General features: G+C 55.1%; 1 protein-coding gene across 2 annotated transcripts in view; it reads right to left on the reverse strand.

Moving 5' to 3' along the window:
* MGAT5B (alpha-1,6-mannosylglycoprotein 6-beta-N-acetylglucosaminyltransferase B) overlaps positions 1–17613 on the reverse strand; it is a 68035-nt gene extending 50422 nt beyond the window's left edge. For both annotated transcript variants that reach the window (XM_068209441.1, XM_068209440.1), the window contains exons 1-2: positions 17357–17613; positions 10427–10539 (exon numbers count right to left, since the gene is read on the reverse strand). In XM_068209441.1, coding sequence (XP_068065542.1) covers positions 10427–10539; positions 17357–17424 — 181 coding nt within the window. In that variant the 5' untranslated portion in view covers positions 17425–17613. The remainder of the gene's footprint in view (positions 1–10426; positions 10540–17356) is intronic.
* Positions 17614–18719: the final 1106 nt, after the last annotated feature.

Raw genomic sequence — 18719 nt, forward strand, 5'->3', positions numbered from 1 at the left:
CCCAGAGTGACTCCACAGACCCACGAGCCAGGGACCAACCTTCGTGTGGGTTCTTGGTGTTGACAAGAGGCATCTCTCCAAGGGCACCAGCACTTATCTCACCTGGCTCTCCTCCTGATGCTCCCCATTGCTCATCCAGGGACAACTGTACTGCCAGGAGCCAGTGCCCCATGGATTGCAGGAAAGCAAGGATGGCACCCAGCACTCGCACAGCCCAAGACCAGCCAGTGGAAGGTTCCAGGAGGCTCAGCACCCCCATCAACCCTCCAGCCCTGCACATCCAGCCCACAGCCACACTCACGGCTGCCCCGAAAGGTTCAGCTTCAGGAACAGCAGAACTCACTCATTTACCACTTCTAAAACGATCACCCTTTCTCCTTCAGCCAAGAAGATTGGCCAAACAGTGTTGGGCATCCTGCCACTTTGCTTCCAGGGGCAAATAAATCATACCTTCCTCCAAACCCATCAATCTCCAGCGAGCCCAGGTGCCGACTCCTCCAAGCAGCAGCAGAGCCCAAATCAGGCTCCCAGAGCTGGGGGGCATTGGCAGAGCTGCAGGATGAGCCTCAGCTAATCTCTTCTCAAGCTGAACTGAGCCCTGCTCTCTCGTTTAAGCCAGAGAAACAAATAAATCAATGGGAAAACCCAGCTTTTACAGAGGCTGCTATGGTTCCCACTGTGCTAGTTTTATTTTCTGAAGTACCTGCTGCCTCCCAGGCTCAGGATGAATTTTGATTTAGGAGTGAAAAGGGGTAATAAAAGCATAAAGAGCCATTAACATTCCTCCTGGCCATGGTGGGGTGTTGGCTCATCACAAGTTGATGGAAATGCCATTTGACTTCCTTATGAGCTATAGAAAATCAATTAATTGATTTAATCATTCCCTGGGTGTCCCTGCTTATGGAGATAACAGAGTGCCAGGGCAGCAGGAAGCTTCTCTCGCCTCCTCCGACACAGGGCCAGCAGGGAAGGGGCCAGCACACATCCCTGCTCCGAGGTCCTCATCACTGCCCCACTTCAAGATGTGTGAATTCACACTTCCATTTTCCAGTAAGTTTGGTGGCATAATTTTTTTTTTCTTCTCTTTAAGCCTGCAGGCGTTCAATTCTGAGCAGTAATTGCATGAAACAGGCACTTCTTCAGGAAGAGACATTTTCCCAGGGCGAATTAAGCCTTAACCACTACAACAGCAGCCCTGACACTTCTCTTTACCCCTCTGTGCCCTGCAAAGCACCAGTCTGCATTTTGCTCCCCCAGCACATCCCCACAGAAGTGGGCAGGAACCTCCAGTGTCATGTGAAGCCCCAGGGATGCCTTTATTTTCATTATTTCAATGGCTCTCATTTCTCTGCCCGCAGCACTAATTTAATAAGGGCAGTAAAGTTTTACACCTCCATTTTAAACTCCCTTTCCACGAGTTGGTCAAGGATGGGAGCACAGGGCACCTAACACTGGATGCAGAGCTTGGGACACCAGCAGAAGGAGGAGAGGCCACATGCTTTTAATCAACCCTCATTTCCACAGAATCTCTGGGTTGGAAGAGACCTTCAAGATCATCGAGTCCAACCCAACCCCAACACCTCAGCTCAACCCTGGCACCCAGTGCCACATCCAGGCTGTTTTAAACACACCCAGGGATGGTGACTCCACCACCTCCCCGGGCAGCCATCACAGAACTTTTCTCCACCCAGGAAAAACAATGGTCTGCTCCCAAAAAAATGCAGATTAAGGACACCCCTGTGTTGGCCATGGGGGTGAAACCCCAGCACGGTGACGCTGATGGCACTCGTGGGTGTTGTGTCACCTGCTCAAAGAGCCCTTGGGGCAGTTGAGCATCCAGCAGGAGCTGGCAGAAGGCAATGTTTGGGGCAGAAAGCCCTCACCCTGCAGCTGGGCTCTGCCCGGCTTTGGTGTCTCCCCTAACTCCTTTCTCCCCACCAATGCTTGGACAAGGAAGGAGGAGAATGGTGTCGAGCTCAGCATTTCCAGGGGAGCTCGAGAGCCAACCCTGCTGCTCCAGGAGAAATCAAAAACCCATCAGCTCCCAGCAAAGCTCCTCACCAAGGAGATGCTCCCAGAGCCAGCCAGCTCCACTTGGCACCAAGCAGACAACTTCTTCCAGCATCAGCTGGCTGCTCCAGCCTCCGAGATTCATGGAGTGGCTTTGGAAGGGACGGATGCAGAGAGGCTGGAAGTGAGCCCCAAGCAGTGAAGAGCTGCCCAGCACGCTCCTCCACATGGCTTCCCCCTGGCTGGCACCCACAGGCTCCAGGAGAGTCTAATTCAGCTCTGCATGCAGCAGCAGGAAAATGAAGCACTGAGGATGTGCAGGATCTGCAGGTCCCAGCTGGTGCTGAGGAGGTGACACCACACTCAGACCCACACCTGGCACCTGGGAAAACAGCCTGGATAACAACCCCACAGGCAGGGCAGAGAGAGGGGATGGGAGAGCATGCTGGATTAAGGTTTTTTTGGTTTTTTTTTAGAGATGGAGTAGCTGAGAGGTGTTTAAAAAACACTAACAATAATGTTACTCTTAATACGCTTAACAATATTTATCCTATTCCATAACATTTGTTATCTTAAAATTTATATACAAATACACGCTATATAAACCTTCTATCGAGTTCTAAACATTTTCTACAAATTCATTTCCCACAAGAGGGGAACCTGCTGTCTTTTGAGGGAGTTTTACCTAAGCAAACTCTGGATTCAGGCCCTGAGAAGAGTCTCATCCTCCTCCTGGAGCAGCATCCGCTGATCCTGACAAGCTGCTCATGAGCGCTGCGGTTATCCAGGGCTGCTCAGCAGACAACATCAAAACATGACACCAGCAGCCCGGGAGAGGGTTATAACTCACTCAGGAAGAAACTGGGAATAATTAGTGCCCCGTTTGCTGAGCAGAGCCCGCCCAGCTCCCTCCCTCCCCTGTCACTGTCACTTGCTTACACGAGTCTTCACAACTGGTTCTCCTGTCGCCTCCGCTGAGCGTTACAGGCAGCAAGATATAAATTTATAACTCACATGACTTCTTAAAAGCAAAGGGAACACGAACATCCCTGGAACCACACGTCTGTGGGCCGTCTCAAGGAGGCAGCAGCCCAAGCCCTCTCTGCCGGGTGCTCTCCCTAGCCAGAGCAGGTAAGAAAAGGGATTCCCAAAGCCACAAAGCAACTTTTGGGTATTCTGCCCAACCCAAGCTCCTGTCAGATGAACTGTGTGCTCTGCCCAGAAGCTGACTGGGATCTGTCACAAGTGGCAGCGACCCAAATTTGCAAATGGGTCCTGAAAATTACCTTTCCCAAGGGAGAGGGAGGGTGAACACATCTGTGTTTTATTTTAAAGCTCTCTTGGGCTGAGCAGCATCTCAGTGCAGCCAGGATGGAGCTGAACTGAGCTGTGCCCTCCTCTGCTGTCAGCCCTCACAACGAGAGTACACAGGGGGTCAGGATCATGGACAGACCTCCTCCTCCTCCTCCTCCTGCCCTCCCGGCACAGCTGACTGCGAGGGGGGATAACAGAGTTACTCAAGCTCACTCTGATCGTTAACAAATCCGAGCTTGACCTTTCTGCATCCTCTGTGAGGACAAATGGTGATGTTACCTGGCCATGTTAACCCAGCTGGGACGCTGTTGGAGCAGAAGGAAAAGCAACAGAGCTGGGAGCAGGAGCAAAGGACCCCTCTGAGGAGATCATGTAGGTTCTCACATTTCTATTTGGCCTCTCTGCTCCGCTCCTCAGGGAGTAATCCAAGGCATTGAAATGAGATCCCGTTGCTTCACGGTGCTGTGCCTCTGAAATGGTGAAAATGCCCTACAAAACCCCGAGCAACCTTCAGCATTATCATCTGCAGCACAATTCCCACCCCTCCACAACATCCCTGCTCTGGAGAGAAAGAGAAGCCACAAACACCAAAGCTCACAGCTGTGCTGCACAGCCCTAAACATCTCCCTCTCTCCTCTTCTGTGTTCACTGATGGAAGAAATCATTTTAGCAGGTGAGACTCCAGGAACTGGAGCAAGCAACAGCAGCAGGAGAGGCAGAGCACTCCAGGAGCTGAAAGGATTTGAGAAGAACAGGGCAGGATTCCTGCCAGGTGACATTACACACCATCTCCAGCACAACATGCCTTGGCTGTTGGCTCTGGATCTCTCCTGAGTCCTGTAGCCCAATGTGACAAACCAGAGCCACTCTGACACCACAAGCAAGCCCCAGTGCTCAGCTTCCCCATGGTCTGCATGTGGGACAAGACACCCCAAGCCAGCAAGGGCAGGCTTGCACATTTCTTTTCTTTTCCACATTTATTTTTATTCCCTCCAAAATGAATGTAAATGACCAGATATTTTTGCAGCAGAAGCTGTTCTCTGGTGACCTGCAATTCTGCTGGATCACAGACCACAGGAAGTCCCTGCAGGGGCTGCTGCACTGCCCACCTCCAGGCAGATTCGAGGTTGAGTTACCATTGCCCAGCTGCAATGTCCCAGTGCTGTAGGACTGGGAAAACCCCTGTTCTAGCCCACAAGCTGGTTATCACCCCATCAGGGTCCATATCCTGCAGCCCCGAGATCAGACCCCAAAACACATCTCAGCAACCCAGGACAAAGTGCAACAGCCTTGCAGAGGCGGAGCTTCACCTCTCCTTGCTTCCATTTTCCAACTTGTGCTCTAAAATCATCTCTCCCCCACCCTTGTCCTTCCTTCATCCCATTCCCACCCATCCTGCTCCCAAAGCGGTGGAGGAAACACAGCACAGGAGCCCAGTTGTGGTCAGCCACAGGAAACCAGCTGGAGATGCTGGGGTGGGAAAAGGCAGGTGTTGATCTCTGCAGTTGAGCAGCAGGAAACACTTAAAAACAAATTGAAAAAACAGTTATGGGAACAGCAAGCACACAACTCCAGCCGCTCAGCAAACCCCCACTTCCCAAAAGCAGCAGGATTCCAGGACCTCAGCACCAGAACCGCTGCTGCAGCAGTGACCCCAGGCACAGAGATACCTGTGAACCACTTCAAATGCTTCTGTCAAAGTCCCAGCAAGGTCAGCTGAAATCAAATCAGGCCCCTCTTGCGGGAAGCAGCCGCCCAGCACGAGGGCAGAGCTCTGCTCCAGCCCTTTCTGGACCTGTCCTACACCTCCCCTGGGTTTGCAGCCAATTCCTCCAGCAACTCATACCAAACCCTGCAGGAATCAACAGCAAGAGGAATCCAAAGGCTTTTGATTCTTTGAACCAGCTACAGCAGTTGCAGGCAATATTCCAGCCACATCTAATCACGTTTTAACATTTAATAACCTATTTTCCCTGGCTAATCCCCTGCAGCAGCAAGCTCCACCAGCGGGATGTACATCCCACCAAATCCAGCCTGGGGCACAGCCACGGGCTGAGGAACCAAAGCCAAATCCTCCCCAGCACCATGATTACAGAACTTGGTGCTTTTTCAGCAGCAGCCTCCTGCCCCCTGACTCCAGCAGTAAAACAACTGCAAGAAAGATGCTTGGGGGGAAAAAGGGATCATCAAACATATTAAATTCTAAATGAGAGGAGAGAAGAGGGCACAGAAAACTCAATCTCCTGAGTCTAGAGCCCTTCCCAAAGCATCTCCCACATTCAAAATTTATAGACTTCTCTGTTTCCCTTTTCTATCTACATCTTTGTTTGCAGAATAAATTCTTTCAGTGGCCATTTCAAAACAAAGGAACCTTTGTCTGTGTTTACTTGACAGCAGTGGATTAGGATAAAATAACTTGCATTTCAGAAGAGCTTTTCTTATTTATTGTTAAGATGCAAAGCCTCTGCTGCAGCGAATCACCAAGCAGAGAATCCATCTGAGGAATGATTTCTGGCACACACCAAGAAACTTGGCTTTTGGAGAGAACCTCCGAGAAAGGTATTCACATACAAAAAATCAAATTTTAAATGGGATTAACTTCTGGACTGTGACATTATCCATTTCTCCTGTTCATGCTCCTGCCTCACATCTATGTTTATTTTGGTTATGATTGGCTGCTCGCACACTTCAGGAGCCGGGAAAGCTCTGGGCAGGGCTGGGGCATTTTCATGTCTCCCTTTGGACTGCAATAGCTCAGGCTCACGGCTGGGCTGGGCAGGTCACTCAGGGAGAAAGAGGAACAGCCCCAGCCTACACTGCACCAGGGACCATGAACTTCAGCATTCATCCACAACCCAAAGGATTTTTTGGATGCAGATGATTTTATAGCAAATGATTTTTTGACATCCCCCAGCTCTCTGCAGCCACCCCAACGCCGCAGGCACTGAAGGGCAGGGGCAGCTTCCCCTGCACAGCTGGGTCTGGCAGGACACGTAGGAGCAAGGAGCAGCACAAACAGCCACAAAAGCTGGGATCAGCCCCAGGAAGGACTGCAGGAGCTGACACTCACTCACCACAAGCCCACCCCATTTCTACCCCAGCTGCACTGCAGGGCAGCCCAGCCCAGAGCGTGTGGAGGAGCATGTTGGCAGCTTCCCTGCAACATCCATCAGTTAATGAATAATGCTCCAAAGGGCCCTTCCAGGAGTCCAGGTGGAGCAGGGAACAGCAGCAGGGACCAGGCTCCTTCCCCACCAGGAGCCCATTCCTGGGAAACACTCCGGCCTGGGCATGGCAAACCTGGGGCCACACCCCAGGAACTCTTCCCCAGGTCACTGGCCATGAACCTGAGCAGATTCCCATTCTTCATCACACCAAGAGCTCATCAGCCCAGCACAATTAACCTGCTCCTCTGAGCTCGCCTCCAGCCCAGCACTGTGTGCTTAACAGCCACCATAACTGCCAGGAATATTTCCTGGGCTTCCCTGGGATCCAGAACACATGTTAATTAAATGCCAGTTTGTTATTCAAACAGACCTTTGGAGACTTCACAGCGCTAATAAGCGGCACATCCACTCCTGCTCCCTCCCTCCCCATGTGGATGTTCACTCCACGTGAGCTGCACCTCCCCTCAGCCAGGAGAGCCCTCTGGGTGCCCTCCTCAGCCTCCTGCTCCAAGCAGAGGGGTCAGCCCTGCCCACAGCCTCACCTCAGCTGGGTGTGCTCTCAGAGTCTGCAGGGATGGAGTTTCCCATCTCCCCAGAGGCTGTGACTCCCCATTTCCCAGGGAGGCTGCCCAGGATCCATCACCCTTCCTGCCTTTGCCATGGGTGGGATAGCTGGTTCTTCCACCATCAGATCCTCCCCCCAACAGTCACAGCCTTTCCCAGGTGACAAAGGGAGGTCTGTGGTGACATTGGCCAGCTCCTGGCCAGCACATTCCTTGAACCTTGGTCCCACTCTGCTTTGGGGCTTACGCACACCTGGGAACAGCTACATCACCCTGGGGCACAGCCAGTCCCTACAAACCAGTGTAACAGGAAAGGCTGAACCCCAAAACCTGAACCAGGTGTTAAAAAGCGAGAAAAAGCCTCTCAGGCTGTGCCTGCCAAGCTTTGGGGACAATGAACACAACCTTCCTCCAGAGACAGGAGAGAGGATGCTTTATGTTTACAACTAGTGTGTGAGGCCATGAATGAAGCTCATCTTCCCCAATAAGAAGCACAACAACAGCCAAATGTGCAGCAATTCATCTGGAAGCAATAGTTTGTTTGGCAAAGCCACTGAATATAGGGAAAAAAAATGGATTTGCATCGAATTTTTGAGCTTTCAAACAAAGCAGGATTTGCCTTACCCATTTAGAAAGCTAAGAGACCAAAACCTTGAAAAATTAGAGGACCCAGGTTATAATTTACTTCTTTTCTTCTTTGAATGAGACCAGTCAGGCATTACCAGAAGCAACATTCAACCTGCACCACCTCGGAGCAAAGCAGCATCTCTCCCAACAGCAAGGCTCACAGCCCTCAGCAGAGCCAAAGAGGGTCAGGCAAGAGGGTGAACCCGTTTACACACCTTGATTTAATCACCTGAACCCCTCAATGTGGAGGATTTGAGGTGTAGGGCCTGAAAAAGGAGATTTGTTTTGACGCAGCTCCAGGGCTCTGATGACACTGCTCCCAGGAAACAAGACAGGCAAGGATGCAGTCAGTGCATTCAAAGGTCTGGGTTAAATTAAGGATAAGGATGGGAAAAGCCACTCCAAGGCATCCAGAAAGGGGGTGAAGAGCTGAGTAATGGTTTCCATTATTTCATCCCAACTTTAGAGCCCTCTGGGGTGACCCCAGCTGCTTCTGCAGGTTTCTGGAAACCTTTGCTGCTCTTTGCAGCACAACCTGTGCCACACCCCAGCTGGCCCCACAGCTCATCAGTGTCTCTGCCTTTCTTTCAGTTCTCTACAAACTTTTCTGGAACTCTGGGGGTCCTCTGGGCCACAGGGCAGCTGTAACAGTGACAGCTTTCATTTCAAACTCAGCAATCTTTTCAGAACCCATCTCCTCAAAAGCCAGGTATAGAGAAGCTCTGGAGAAGGTGCTGGTCTGGGGGCTTCTGCCCACTCTCCTTGTGCTGCTTCTTATCCCAAGAAGGAAGAAATCCCCTCAAACCAGACTTCACTCACCAGCCAAGTGCTTGGCTTGGGGAAAGGAACATAAAGCACACCTTCCCCACGGGGACACGTACCCTGCCCAAGTGCAGAAACACTGAAAAGCTCTGACCCTGCCACCAGCTCCAGGCTGAGGCCACCAGGAAAACACCAGTCCTCAGGAAAGGGCTTTAAGGGAGCTGGTGATGGGAACAGTTAGGGGAGCAGAGGGGGAGAAACATCAGCCACCGTGTCCTCCATCCACAGGGAGAACACAGATCCAGCTGCCACAGGCTGCAAATCCAATCTTGGAAAGCCAACTAAGCGGTTTAACACCACCCAGCTTCTGGAAACCACCACTTTATCCCTCTCCTCCTGTAGGGAAGCAGCTGGAATTTCCTCCAGCATCTCAAGAAACAGATTTAATGCTCCAAAATCACATCCTAGGTGAGGCTGTGGAGATCAGATCCTTCCATGGCTTTGGTACAGAGAAGGAGAAGACCACAGTGGCCTGACCAAGCCTATCTCACACTGCTCAGGGGAGCTCAAGCTGGGCAGATCCCTCTGTGCATTTCATCTGACTGGAATCTCAAGAGAAAAAGTCAGGGCAAGCTCAATCCATGGCAGCAGTGTCCTCCCAGAGCAGGGGCAGGCCATGACTGTCCCACCACAGAAGTGTCTCCTGAGCTGACGTCGTGTCTCGCCAAAAGAGGTGTTAAATGCAGCATAATACACACTTGCTAAAAATGAGACTATTTCTCTCTACATTTCAGTACCTGCATAAAACCACAAAGGCTTTTTATTTTTCCTTCCCTAAGGAGCAATTCCCACTCCCTGCAGACCACAAGTGCCCAAACCCACTGAGACCTCCAAGCACCTGAGCCAGATCCTCCACACGTCAGACCAGGGGCAGCCCACACAACCCACACCGCTGCCAGCTGAGGCTCTGATCCCGCTGCTTCCCCCTTTTCTGCTGTAAGCCAGGGGCAGCGTCCACGCCCCAGCACTCATCCCCACCTGTCACATCTCTGGATGCGAGCACAGCTGGGTTTGAGCCACACGGCAGAGCCACACGTGGCAAGAGAGGCCAAAGGACCCTGAGCCATCCTGAAAATCCCAAAAAGGGCCAGGAAGGACCCATGGGAATGGAAGATCCAAGCACCTTCCTCCTGCATCCCTGCCACTCATCAGAAAGCTGGACCGTGCTGGTAGGGGCACCACATGAGGATCTTAGGTTGGAAATAGGGGTGTGTGTTCTATTCCCATCTGTCAGAGGTGGGGCAGTTATCCTCTGTTCACTGGGCAGTTTGCTTTATCTCTCCCACACCCAACCCTCCCTCCAGGAGATCTCTGCTGTTCATGGCCAGTGAGTGTCCCTGCATGGCTGAGAAAATTCCATCATCCATGGGGAGAGGCTCTGCCCAGGGGAGGAGCCAAGCATTCCTACCTGGATCCAATCTGACTCCTGCAGCACCACAGCAGCCTTTGCCCACTGCGTTCCCGGAGGAGCAGCTTTCTTCCCCACTGCATTCCCAGAGGAAGCCCAGGCCCATCCCCACCAGCCCTGGAGTTTCAGAGGAAAACTCCAGCCTTGTGCAGGATCCCTGCTCCAGCAGAAGCACAGCTGGCACTGCAGGAGGGCTGAGCCACCATGGGATGGGACTGCTGCCACCACCCTGACCCACAGGCTGCCAGGGCCTGCTCTGACTCTGGCAGTGGCTTGTTTTCTCTTTTTTTGTTGTATGTACTATTGCATTTGTATTTTTAATTTTCCTAGTAAAGAGCTGTTTCTTTTCCTACTCCCATATCTTTGCCTGAGAGTCTCTTAATTTCAAAATTATAATAATTCAGAGGGAGGGGGTTTGCATTTTCCATTTCAAGGGAGGTTCCTGCCCTCCTTAGCAGACACCTGTCTGTTCAAACCAAGACAGTGGGCCAGGCTGGGCTCGGAGCCGTGCTCACCTTCGGTGCGGATGGTGAAGGGGGAGTCCCCCAGGCGCTTGGCTGAGAACTGCCCTCCCAGGGATGTCATCAGGAAGCACAGGGTGAAAAATCCAATGCCCAGCACGAAAATCCTGCAGGAAAGAAATCAGAGCTGGAGCAAGGTGTGATGAGGAGCCAGCTCCTCCCTGCTGGACCAGCCCCACCACCCCATGCCCCTGGGGTAATCCCCTTGCACAGCAGCAGGAGAGGCTTTAGGTGTCTGGAACAATCCCAGCTCCATCCCTGTGGCCCACCACCCCACCCAGCCCTGGCAGGGAGCATCTGTGCAGCCCCAGCCCCACCAGTGCCTTACCCCAGCCACGCCAGACCCTCGTGTGCTTCACAAAGAGCCCAGGACACAAACCCTGGCACTGAGCAGGGGGCTTTTGCCTGAAAACCCCCTCTGACATCCCAGCAGCCTCTCCAACAGACAGGCCTTGAGGAATCCTCCACTGCACTCAAGGGGCAGTGGTGGATTTGCATCTTCAGCGGGGAAGCTGAGCCAGACCACAGCTGTCCTGTGATGCTCCACCAGGTCCAGCCCAACAACCCAGACCACAGGAACCACTACAATAAACAATACCTGTGTTCCTCTGGGACAGAGGAGCAAAGAGAGACCTTTACCTTCCCTTCCTCCCAAAGGAGCTAAAAAAAAACCCTTTTAGTTTTTTATACAAAGCCTTTTGTTCCCCCCGTAACTTGGCCACTGGCATTGCCATTGTGTCCCCTGTGCACAACGGGACAAGGAGGGACCTGCAGGGTAGCACTCATGTGGCCTGGGGCCACCCCATCACTGCTTTGTTCACGGGGCTGGGGGGGAAGTGGCTCCCAGGGGACACACTGGGTAGGATGTCACCTCCAGGAGGGGCAGGAGCTCCCAGCCCTGCTCCTGCTCAACCCAAGTTCAGGCCAGTCCCTCTTTTGGGGGTGGAAGGGCTGAAGACAAGAGCTCAGTGCCAGCCTGGCCGTTGTGCACCAGGGAGTGTACAGCAGAGTGCTCTGAGCCAAGGGATGGATGTCTGGCCTCCTTCCACTGCTCAGAGACGCTGCCATCATCCCCAGGACTCCCTGGAGGTGCAGCAGCCTCCAGCAGCCACAGGGAAAAGCCCTGGCAGAGCCACTGCCAGGTGTCAGTGTGACAGCTCCCGGAGCAGCACCGTGAGCTCAGCCACCAAACCCAGGGGAAATCTCGAGGAGAAAGAGAAAAGACAACCCCAAGCCAGCCTCGAGAAACAACAGGTTTGTCTTCCAACAGGAAAATCCTGTGTGGGACAGGGAGCGGAGGAAGCCCTCAGGGTGCCCTGGCATCGCTGCCTCTCAGCATCCCTGAGCCAAAGGGAAGCAAACCACAGAGGGCAGGAAGCCTGCAGCTCTCCTTTGCAAGCTCACAGCATCCTCCACAGGGCTCAGGAGCTGCACACAGCCACAGCACAGCCACCCAGGCTTTTCCAGATGCAGAGGAGCCCCCAGCCCTCCACCTAAGCATTCCTACACAGCTAAAAGGCAGAGGAGTAAGAACCAGCCTTCAACTCTGGGCTACAGCACGCCAGCAGTGCAATTATCTGCTGCTGGAAAGGGCTAACAAATAAAGTGACCTGCTTCAAAGCCCTCGTTAGTGACTGGAGATGTTGTGGAGAGCTCAAGTACCGGGTCAAGCAGCTCAAGAAGGGCTGGGCTTCCCCTGGGAGATCTAGTGGAGGAGCTCCCAGAGCAACTCCTTACTGTCCCAGCCAGCACAGCCAGGCTTTCCTTGCCTGGAGAGACTCCTGGGCAAGGCACGGCACTTACAGGGGATCCCACGAGCTCCCTACCTCCATCCAGGCAGCTCTGACGCTGCTGTCACACAGACAGCACACACCTGAGGCCCAGATCCAGGGCAGCCTCACTCTCAGCAGCAGCCAGCTCAAGAACAAAGGGTTTGTTTTGCCTGCTCCGAGGAGGATCAGCCTTGCTCACAGCAGAGAACTCCTGCACATCCCCATGGATCAGCCCTGCCCCGTCCCTGGGCTCTGGACAAGCAGCACAGCTCCCCATCCCCTTCTCACCTCCCACCTAATCAAGGGGAAAAGCAACACCCTGGGCTTGTCAGCACTAATGAGCTCTGCCAGCAGCACACTCAGCACCAGCACAAACCCTCCCTGGCAGCCAGACCAGAGCTGGCCTGGGAGAGCTGACCCACCTGGGAGAGCTGATCCAGCTGGGAGAGCTGATCCCCTGGGAGAGCTGATCCACCTGGCAGAGCTGATCCCCTGGGAGAGCTGACCCAGCTGGGAGAGCTGATCCACCTGGGAGAGCTGATCCCCTGGGAGAGCTGAACCACCTGGGAGAGCTGACCCACCTGGCAGAGCTGATCCCCTGGGAGAGCTGAACCACCTGGGAGAGCTGACCCAGCTGGGAGAGCTGACCCAGCTGGGAGAGCTGATCCACCTGGCAGAGCTGATCCACCTGGGAGAGCTGATCCCCTGGGAGAGCTGACCCAGCTGGGAGAGCTAACCCACCTGGCAGAGCTGACCCACCTGGGAGAGCTGATCCCCTGGGAGAGCTGATCCACCTGGCAGAGCTGATCCACCTGGCAGAGCTGACCCAGCTGGGAGAGCTGATCCCCTGGGAGAGCTGATCCCCTGGGAGAGCTGACCCACCTGGCAGAGCTGATCCACCTGGCAGAGCTGATCCCCCTGGGAGAGCTGATCCTCCTGGCAGAGCTGACACACCTGGCAGAGCTGACCCACTTGGGAGAGGGGATGCTGAAGTTCATCACTAAAACTGACATCCCCATGCAGCCTGGACCAGCTCAGGTCCCTTTATTTCCGAATGAGCTGCTCCTGGAGGGGTGGAAAGCAGTTTCTACAAGACACATAAACCACTGTGCACTCACTAATCCAGGCTCCCATCCCTAAAGGCCTGGCTACAGACACAGCCCCACAAGCAGTAAGCAGTGGGGCAGAGCCACCCCCTCCCCAGCAGATGCTGATGAACCATGGAGCTGTGGGTTCTGCACACAGACACGATACAGAGCTCAGCCCTTCCCCAGAGCAGACCTGGGAGAAGGGTTTGCAGGGAGCCATGGTCCAGCTCCAGCAGGGAGGTGATTGTGGAGGCAGCAGAGCGTCCCTGATGCTGCAAAGTAGCATGGTGTCCCATAAATAGCTTGGAGAGGGGGTGATCTGGGGACGTTAGTGCATTATCTGCCATTTTCACAGCCTGAGCCCAGTGCACTGCTGGCTCTGGGAAAGGCTCTCAGGAACACTCTGGAAGGGATTGTTGTACCCAGCTTGGCTTTGGAGGGCTGAATTTGCCCTTAGGGAATGCTGTCTGCCATGGCACTTCCCTGGCAGGAGAGGACAGCAGCAGGCTGGAGAACAAGCAAGCTGAAGGAGGTCAAAGCCCAGGCAGGTCCTGCACCCCAGGGTCCTGCCTGGGAGCACATCCTGGTACAAAACCCACCCAAGGCCCTGTCCTGGTATCCCCTCCCCCAAGGGGCATTTTAACAAAGCATCACCTGAAAAAATACTCAGCTCTGATCCTGCTCTTACACCTCCTATTGACAATATCTTCATCATTATGCAAGACCTTGTTGACGCTTTTTAATCTTCATAATTATAGTCTGGCAAGGAGGGATCGTTAAACACTGAGCAGAAAGAAAAAGGGGAAGAGAAGAAAAAGATACAAAGGTGATCTGTGCTCTACCATCTCCCTAGGAAATGAAACCTTTTTCATTTTGACTGGATTACATAGTGAGTAGGGGAGATGCAAGATGCTTTTTTCCTTAAAAAAAAAAAATTTAAAAAAAGAGAGAGAGAGAAATTGGAGCCTTACTGGAATTGCTGTCCTTGGGAGATTGGTGGATCCAGCCCAGAGCAGTGCTCCAGGGAGCAGGGATGGTGCAGGGCTGGACTCTCAGCCTGAAAACCCCAACTCCTTTACTTTTGCTGATGTTCTCCAGGTGAATAAAATTGCCTGGCCCAGACTCATCTGAGTGGAAACGCCTTATACAGAAAACAAATTTACCACAAAGTAGGTAAAACATACCAGATCCCAGGTGGTCCAAATGCACTGGGTCCTCTCCCCTAAAATCAAACCTAACTCCCTGGTGACTCTGGAGTTCCAAGGACCAAATAACACCTATCCTGCATGCTGGCTTTGCCTGTCATGTTTAATTAATCACTCGGGCACAGTTCTGGTGCCAAGTCCCTCTCCACATCCTCCCCAAACTGAAATGTTCACAGTTCTGGGCTCTGGCTCAGTGCCCAAAAGAAAAGAAAGTGAAATTCCTCAAGTCTTTAATGAAAATTGGAAGTGATGCCCCAGTCATGGAGGATTGTGGCCCATGGAACTGAAAGCTGGGTGTGACCAAGAGGGTCTGAGTGCTGAGCTGGGATGTGGTGGGGGGAGGAAGGCCAGCAGCACCCAGCAGGATGGGACTGTGACACTGGGAATGTGACATTGGGACTGTGCCCATGGTGCCATATCACCCAGCTGCCCCCACAGGGAGAATCCCACACAGGTGCAGGGGGAAACCAAGGCTACAGAGTCAGGAAACGTCTTTTATTAGACAAGTTTTCAACTCCCAAAAGCTGAGCCACCATTCCTACCAGCAGAGGTCAGGTTAATGAACTACTCCTCTCCCTCAAACACTTTTTGCTTAGAGCCCAACAGGGTTGTGGTGCTGTCAGACTGATGCTGAGCCATGGGCACCGTGATCCATGCAGGGACCAGAGTGAACTCTCACTGACCACTGTTACATCCCACAGAAAGCCTGGCTTTGGTTCCCAGCTGGCAAACAGAACTACAGAGCCAAGAGCTGGGCGAGCTGGACCAGGGCTCCTCAATGAATTCTTGCCTGGATCCAGCACCATCACAAGTGAGACCCCCTTTGCTGCTGGGATGAAGTCAGAGCCACCCTTGGACATTCCTGTGGTTTTCCAGACTGATCTGCTCCCTCTCTGCAGGCGCTCTCCCAGCTCAGGGCTCTGCATTGCTTTGCTAAGCGTGTCTGGAGGGTGGTTAATGAAATGTTTTGGTGCACAGGATCAGGTTTCCTGCGTGCTGTTTACCGATGGCACCTCTCCTCCGATGGCAGCAATCCACATTAGGCAGGGGATTGCACCACGGGATTCCCCTGAGCAGCGAGGCTTTGCCCAGCCAGCAGCAGGGAGCCCATTTACAGGACCCATCCTGAGTGCCAGGACCTTCTCCCACTGCTGGAGGTTATCCCTGACCCACAGCAGCTGAGGATGTGGGGTGCTGATGTTGGGAGAGCAGAGGTGATTTGCACCGGGGTTAAGGATGGAGCTGGGCAGTGCCAACACTCACCCACGCTGGGCTGGGAGCAAGGTGACACAGGACTGTGGCATGGGGGGGGTCACATGCAGCATGACAGCAGCAGGGAGGAGGTGCAGAGGTCCTGGACACTGTGGGACAGTAAGGAGAGGCTCTTGGGAATTCCTCCTCTTGCACAGGGAGAGCCTGTTAACAACAAGGTAACCCTGCTGGTTCCAGTGGCACCAATACTGGTCTGCACTGGTTGGAGAGCAGAAGCCAGCCCAGGGCACATGGCCAGGACAGTGCAAGTTCTCCACCTGGACACCAGAGACCATCCAGCCATCACAAACCCCTCATCCACACACATCCTCATCCCTAATGGGAGTTTGTCATCACCCTGAAATGCACTCCCTGTGCTCTCCCACCCTGACTCCAGGTCACTGCCGGAGATGGGGCCCCCCTGCCTCAGGGGTGATGCCCAGGGCACAGGGATGCTCCAGCCAGTCACTTCCTCACTGTGCAATTCAAACCCAGTTAAGAGAGCAAACAGCCAGGCAAAGAGCATTCCCCGAGGTGAGTGTGCCCTTCTCGTGTCTCTCGCAGTCACTCCCTGCTCCACTCCTGAGCTGTGGGAACCCTCACACCTCTGCCAGCGATTTGTGGCATCCCCTTGGCCAAGTTCCCCAGTCCCAGGGCAGCAGAAATCGCTCCAGGCAAGCAGAGCCAAGCAGCTCCCGAGGAGAGGCAGACAACCTCTCCACACCTGAGAGCAAGCCAGCGGTGCAAGCCCAGCCTGTCCTTTTTCCCGACGCCGGGCGGTAGCCTGGGCTAAGCAAAAAGGCAGCGAGCAGATCCCTCCGGTGACCCCAGAGCTCCAAACACAGCGAGGAGCGCTGGAAACTGCTGGGCTGGGCTCGCCCCACCTTGAGCTTCGTCCCCCGGCACGTTCGCTGCTATCTCTAAGGGGTTTTGGTCCCTCTCCCCATGGAAAAACCATGCCAACATCTCCCGTGTGTCTCAAGCTCGGGAGCAACCCAAGCACATCTCCAGTAAATCAAAGAAGCCGGAGAGCAGGGGCTGGAGAAGGGAAGCGAATGTATGTAAGCGAAAATGGGGAGTTACAGCAAGGGGGAAAAGCACTGGGTGGGTACGGGTGTGCTGGAGCCGGAGGGGTTCAGGTTTGGACATCCACCCCAGCCCCGGTGCCAGCTCAGGGTGGGTTTCGAAATCCCCAGCTGCACCAGCAGGCTTAAACCAGAGGAACCGAATCCCCCCCCCGAATACCAACATCTCCGAGAACCATTCTCAAAAAAGCCAGCGGCGAGCAGCCCCGCGATAACCCCAGAGACACCGGCGGCGGGGCGAACCGGGAGCTGGCAGGCAGCGAGAGCTGCAGGAGCCGCACGCTGCCCCGCGAGCAGACCTGCCCGCAGCCCTGCCCGCATCCCTGCCCGCAGCCCTGCCCGCATCCCTGCCCGCAGCCCTGCCCGCAGCCCTGCCATCCCCAGCGGGGCTCGAGCCGCACACCCCACACGGAGCCCGAGCCCGGCCGGCCGCAGCCCCCGCCCCACGCACGCCCCGCCGGCCGCTCCCCGCCCGCAGGAGCCGGGCGAGGCGGCAGCGGCCAGAAGGAAACACCAACTTTACCTAAAGGGTCTCAAGGTGACGAGGCATCTTCTGACCATTATCTTGCCATCCGCGTTGACAGTGATCATCGTTCAAAGTTGCGGGCAGGGGGCGGCCCCGCACCCCCCCAGCGGCAGCGAGGGCGGCAGCGAGCGGGGCTCAGCGGGCGGGGCGCGGGGCTGCGCGGGGCCGCATGGCGGGGGCACCGGGGCACGCGTCCCCCCCGCCCTACCCTCGCCCCTGCCCGCTGCCGGCCGAGCCCATGGCCGGGCCCCTCGGCTCCGCTCCGCTCCGCGCACCCCGCGCTGCGGCTCCGCTCCGCCCCGCACCGCCCCGCGGAGCCTCCGCCGGGCTCCGCCGGGCTCCGCGTGCCATCTAGCGGCAACCCGGCCCCGCAGAGGGGGGGTCGGGCAGGGGGGTAGGGGATGTGGGGGTGCGGCAGCCCCCCGAGGTCAGGGGATGGCGTTTTGGGGGAGGGATAACCGGGTTTGGGCGGAGAGGGCGGCAGCATCCCCGCGCAGGTGACAGCCCCCGGCGTGGGGACCTCGGGAGGCAGGGATGGCCCTTTGGCGGGGGCAGTCAGACCAGAAATGCCACCGAGCACCGTGCCCGGGTGCTGTTTGATCTGGGGGGGGTTTAGGAGCAGGACACACCTCCCTTGTGGGGAAAGGTGGGTCTGGAGCCTCTGACAGCACCAGGCTGCAGCTCTGCGGCCCCATCACTCTGTTTTCTCTCTGGGGGGCACAGTCACAGCCACGATGGGGCTCCCCAAAGTCCCCGAGTGTTCCAGGGTGCTGCCAAGAGGACCAGGGCGGTGTCCTTGGGAAGACAAAGGGCCGTGAGAGCTGAGGCAGGAGAAGCAGTGCTGAGCTCAGCAGAGGTGTTTCCGGATCTCCTGTGGAAGGTGACAAGCACAAAAAGCCTCCCAAAAGTTGGGGGCTCCCAAGTGTGCACAGAGCCCCAGCAAGGATGGGTGCACCCCACTGGGGGTGAGGGAAGGGATGCAGCACCCCGGGGTGAGTGGCTGGAAGGACAACACTGTTCCCCCTTGGCCAGGCTACAGGACAGGGCCAGGCCATGGTCTGGGGGGCTGTGGTGCCAACAGAGCCCCCTTATGCCACACTGGCCCCATGGCTGGCTGCCCCTCTTTGCTCTGGATACCACCGTGGGTACCATAAAGCACAGGGTTACACCGGGGGACAGCTGTCCCTTTGCCTTCCCCACGGTGGGATGCTGTCCTTCCACGGTCTTCCTCAGCCTTTCTCCGTCCCATTTTCCTCCAGAGAGAGAAACCTCCCTCCAGCCCCACCTGCCTGGCCTGGCTTAGTGATCTGCACCTCAAGTGCTGAGCAACTCCAATGCCCTCCCAGCACCAGCCACCCAC

This window comes from Anomalospiza imberbis, chromosome 19 (assembly GCF_031753505.1).
Source record: "Anomalospiza imberbis isolate Cuckoo-Finch-1a 21T00152 chromosome 19, ASM3175350v1, whole genome shotgun sequence".
NCBI classification, from domain to species: Eukaryota; Metazoa; Chordata; class Aves; order Passeriformes; family Viduidae; genus Anomalospiza; species Anomalospiza imberbis.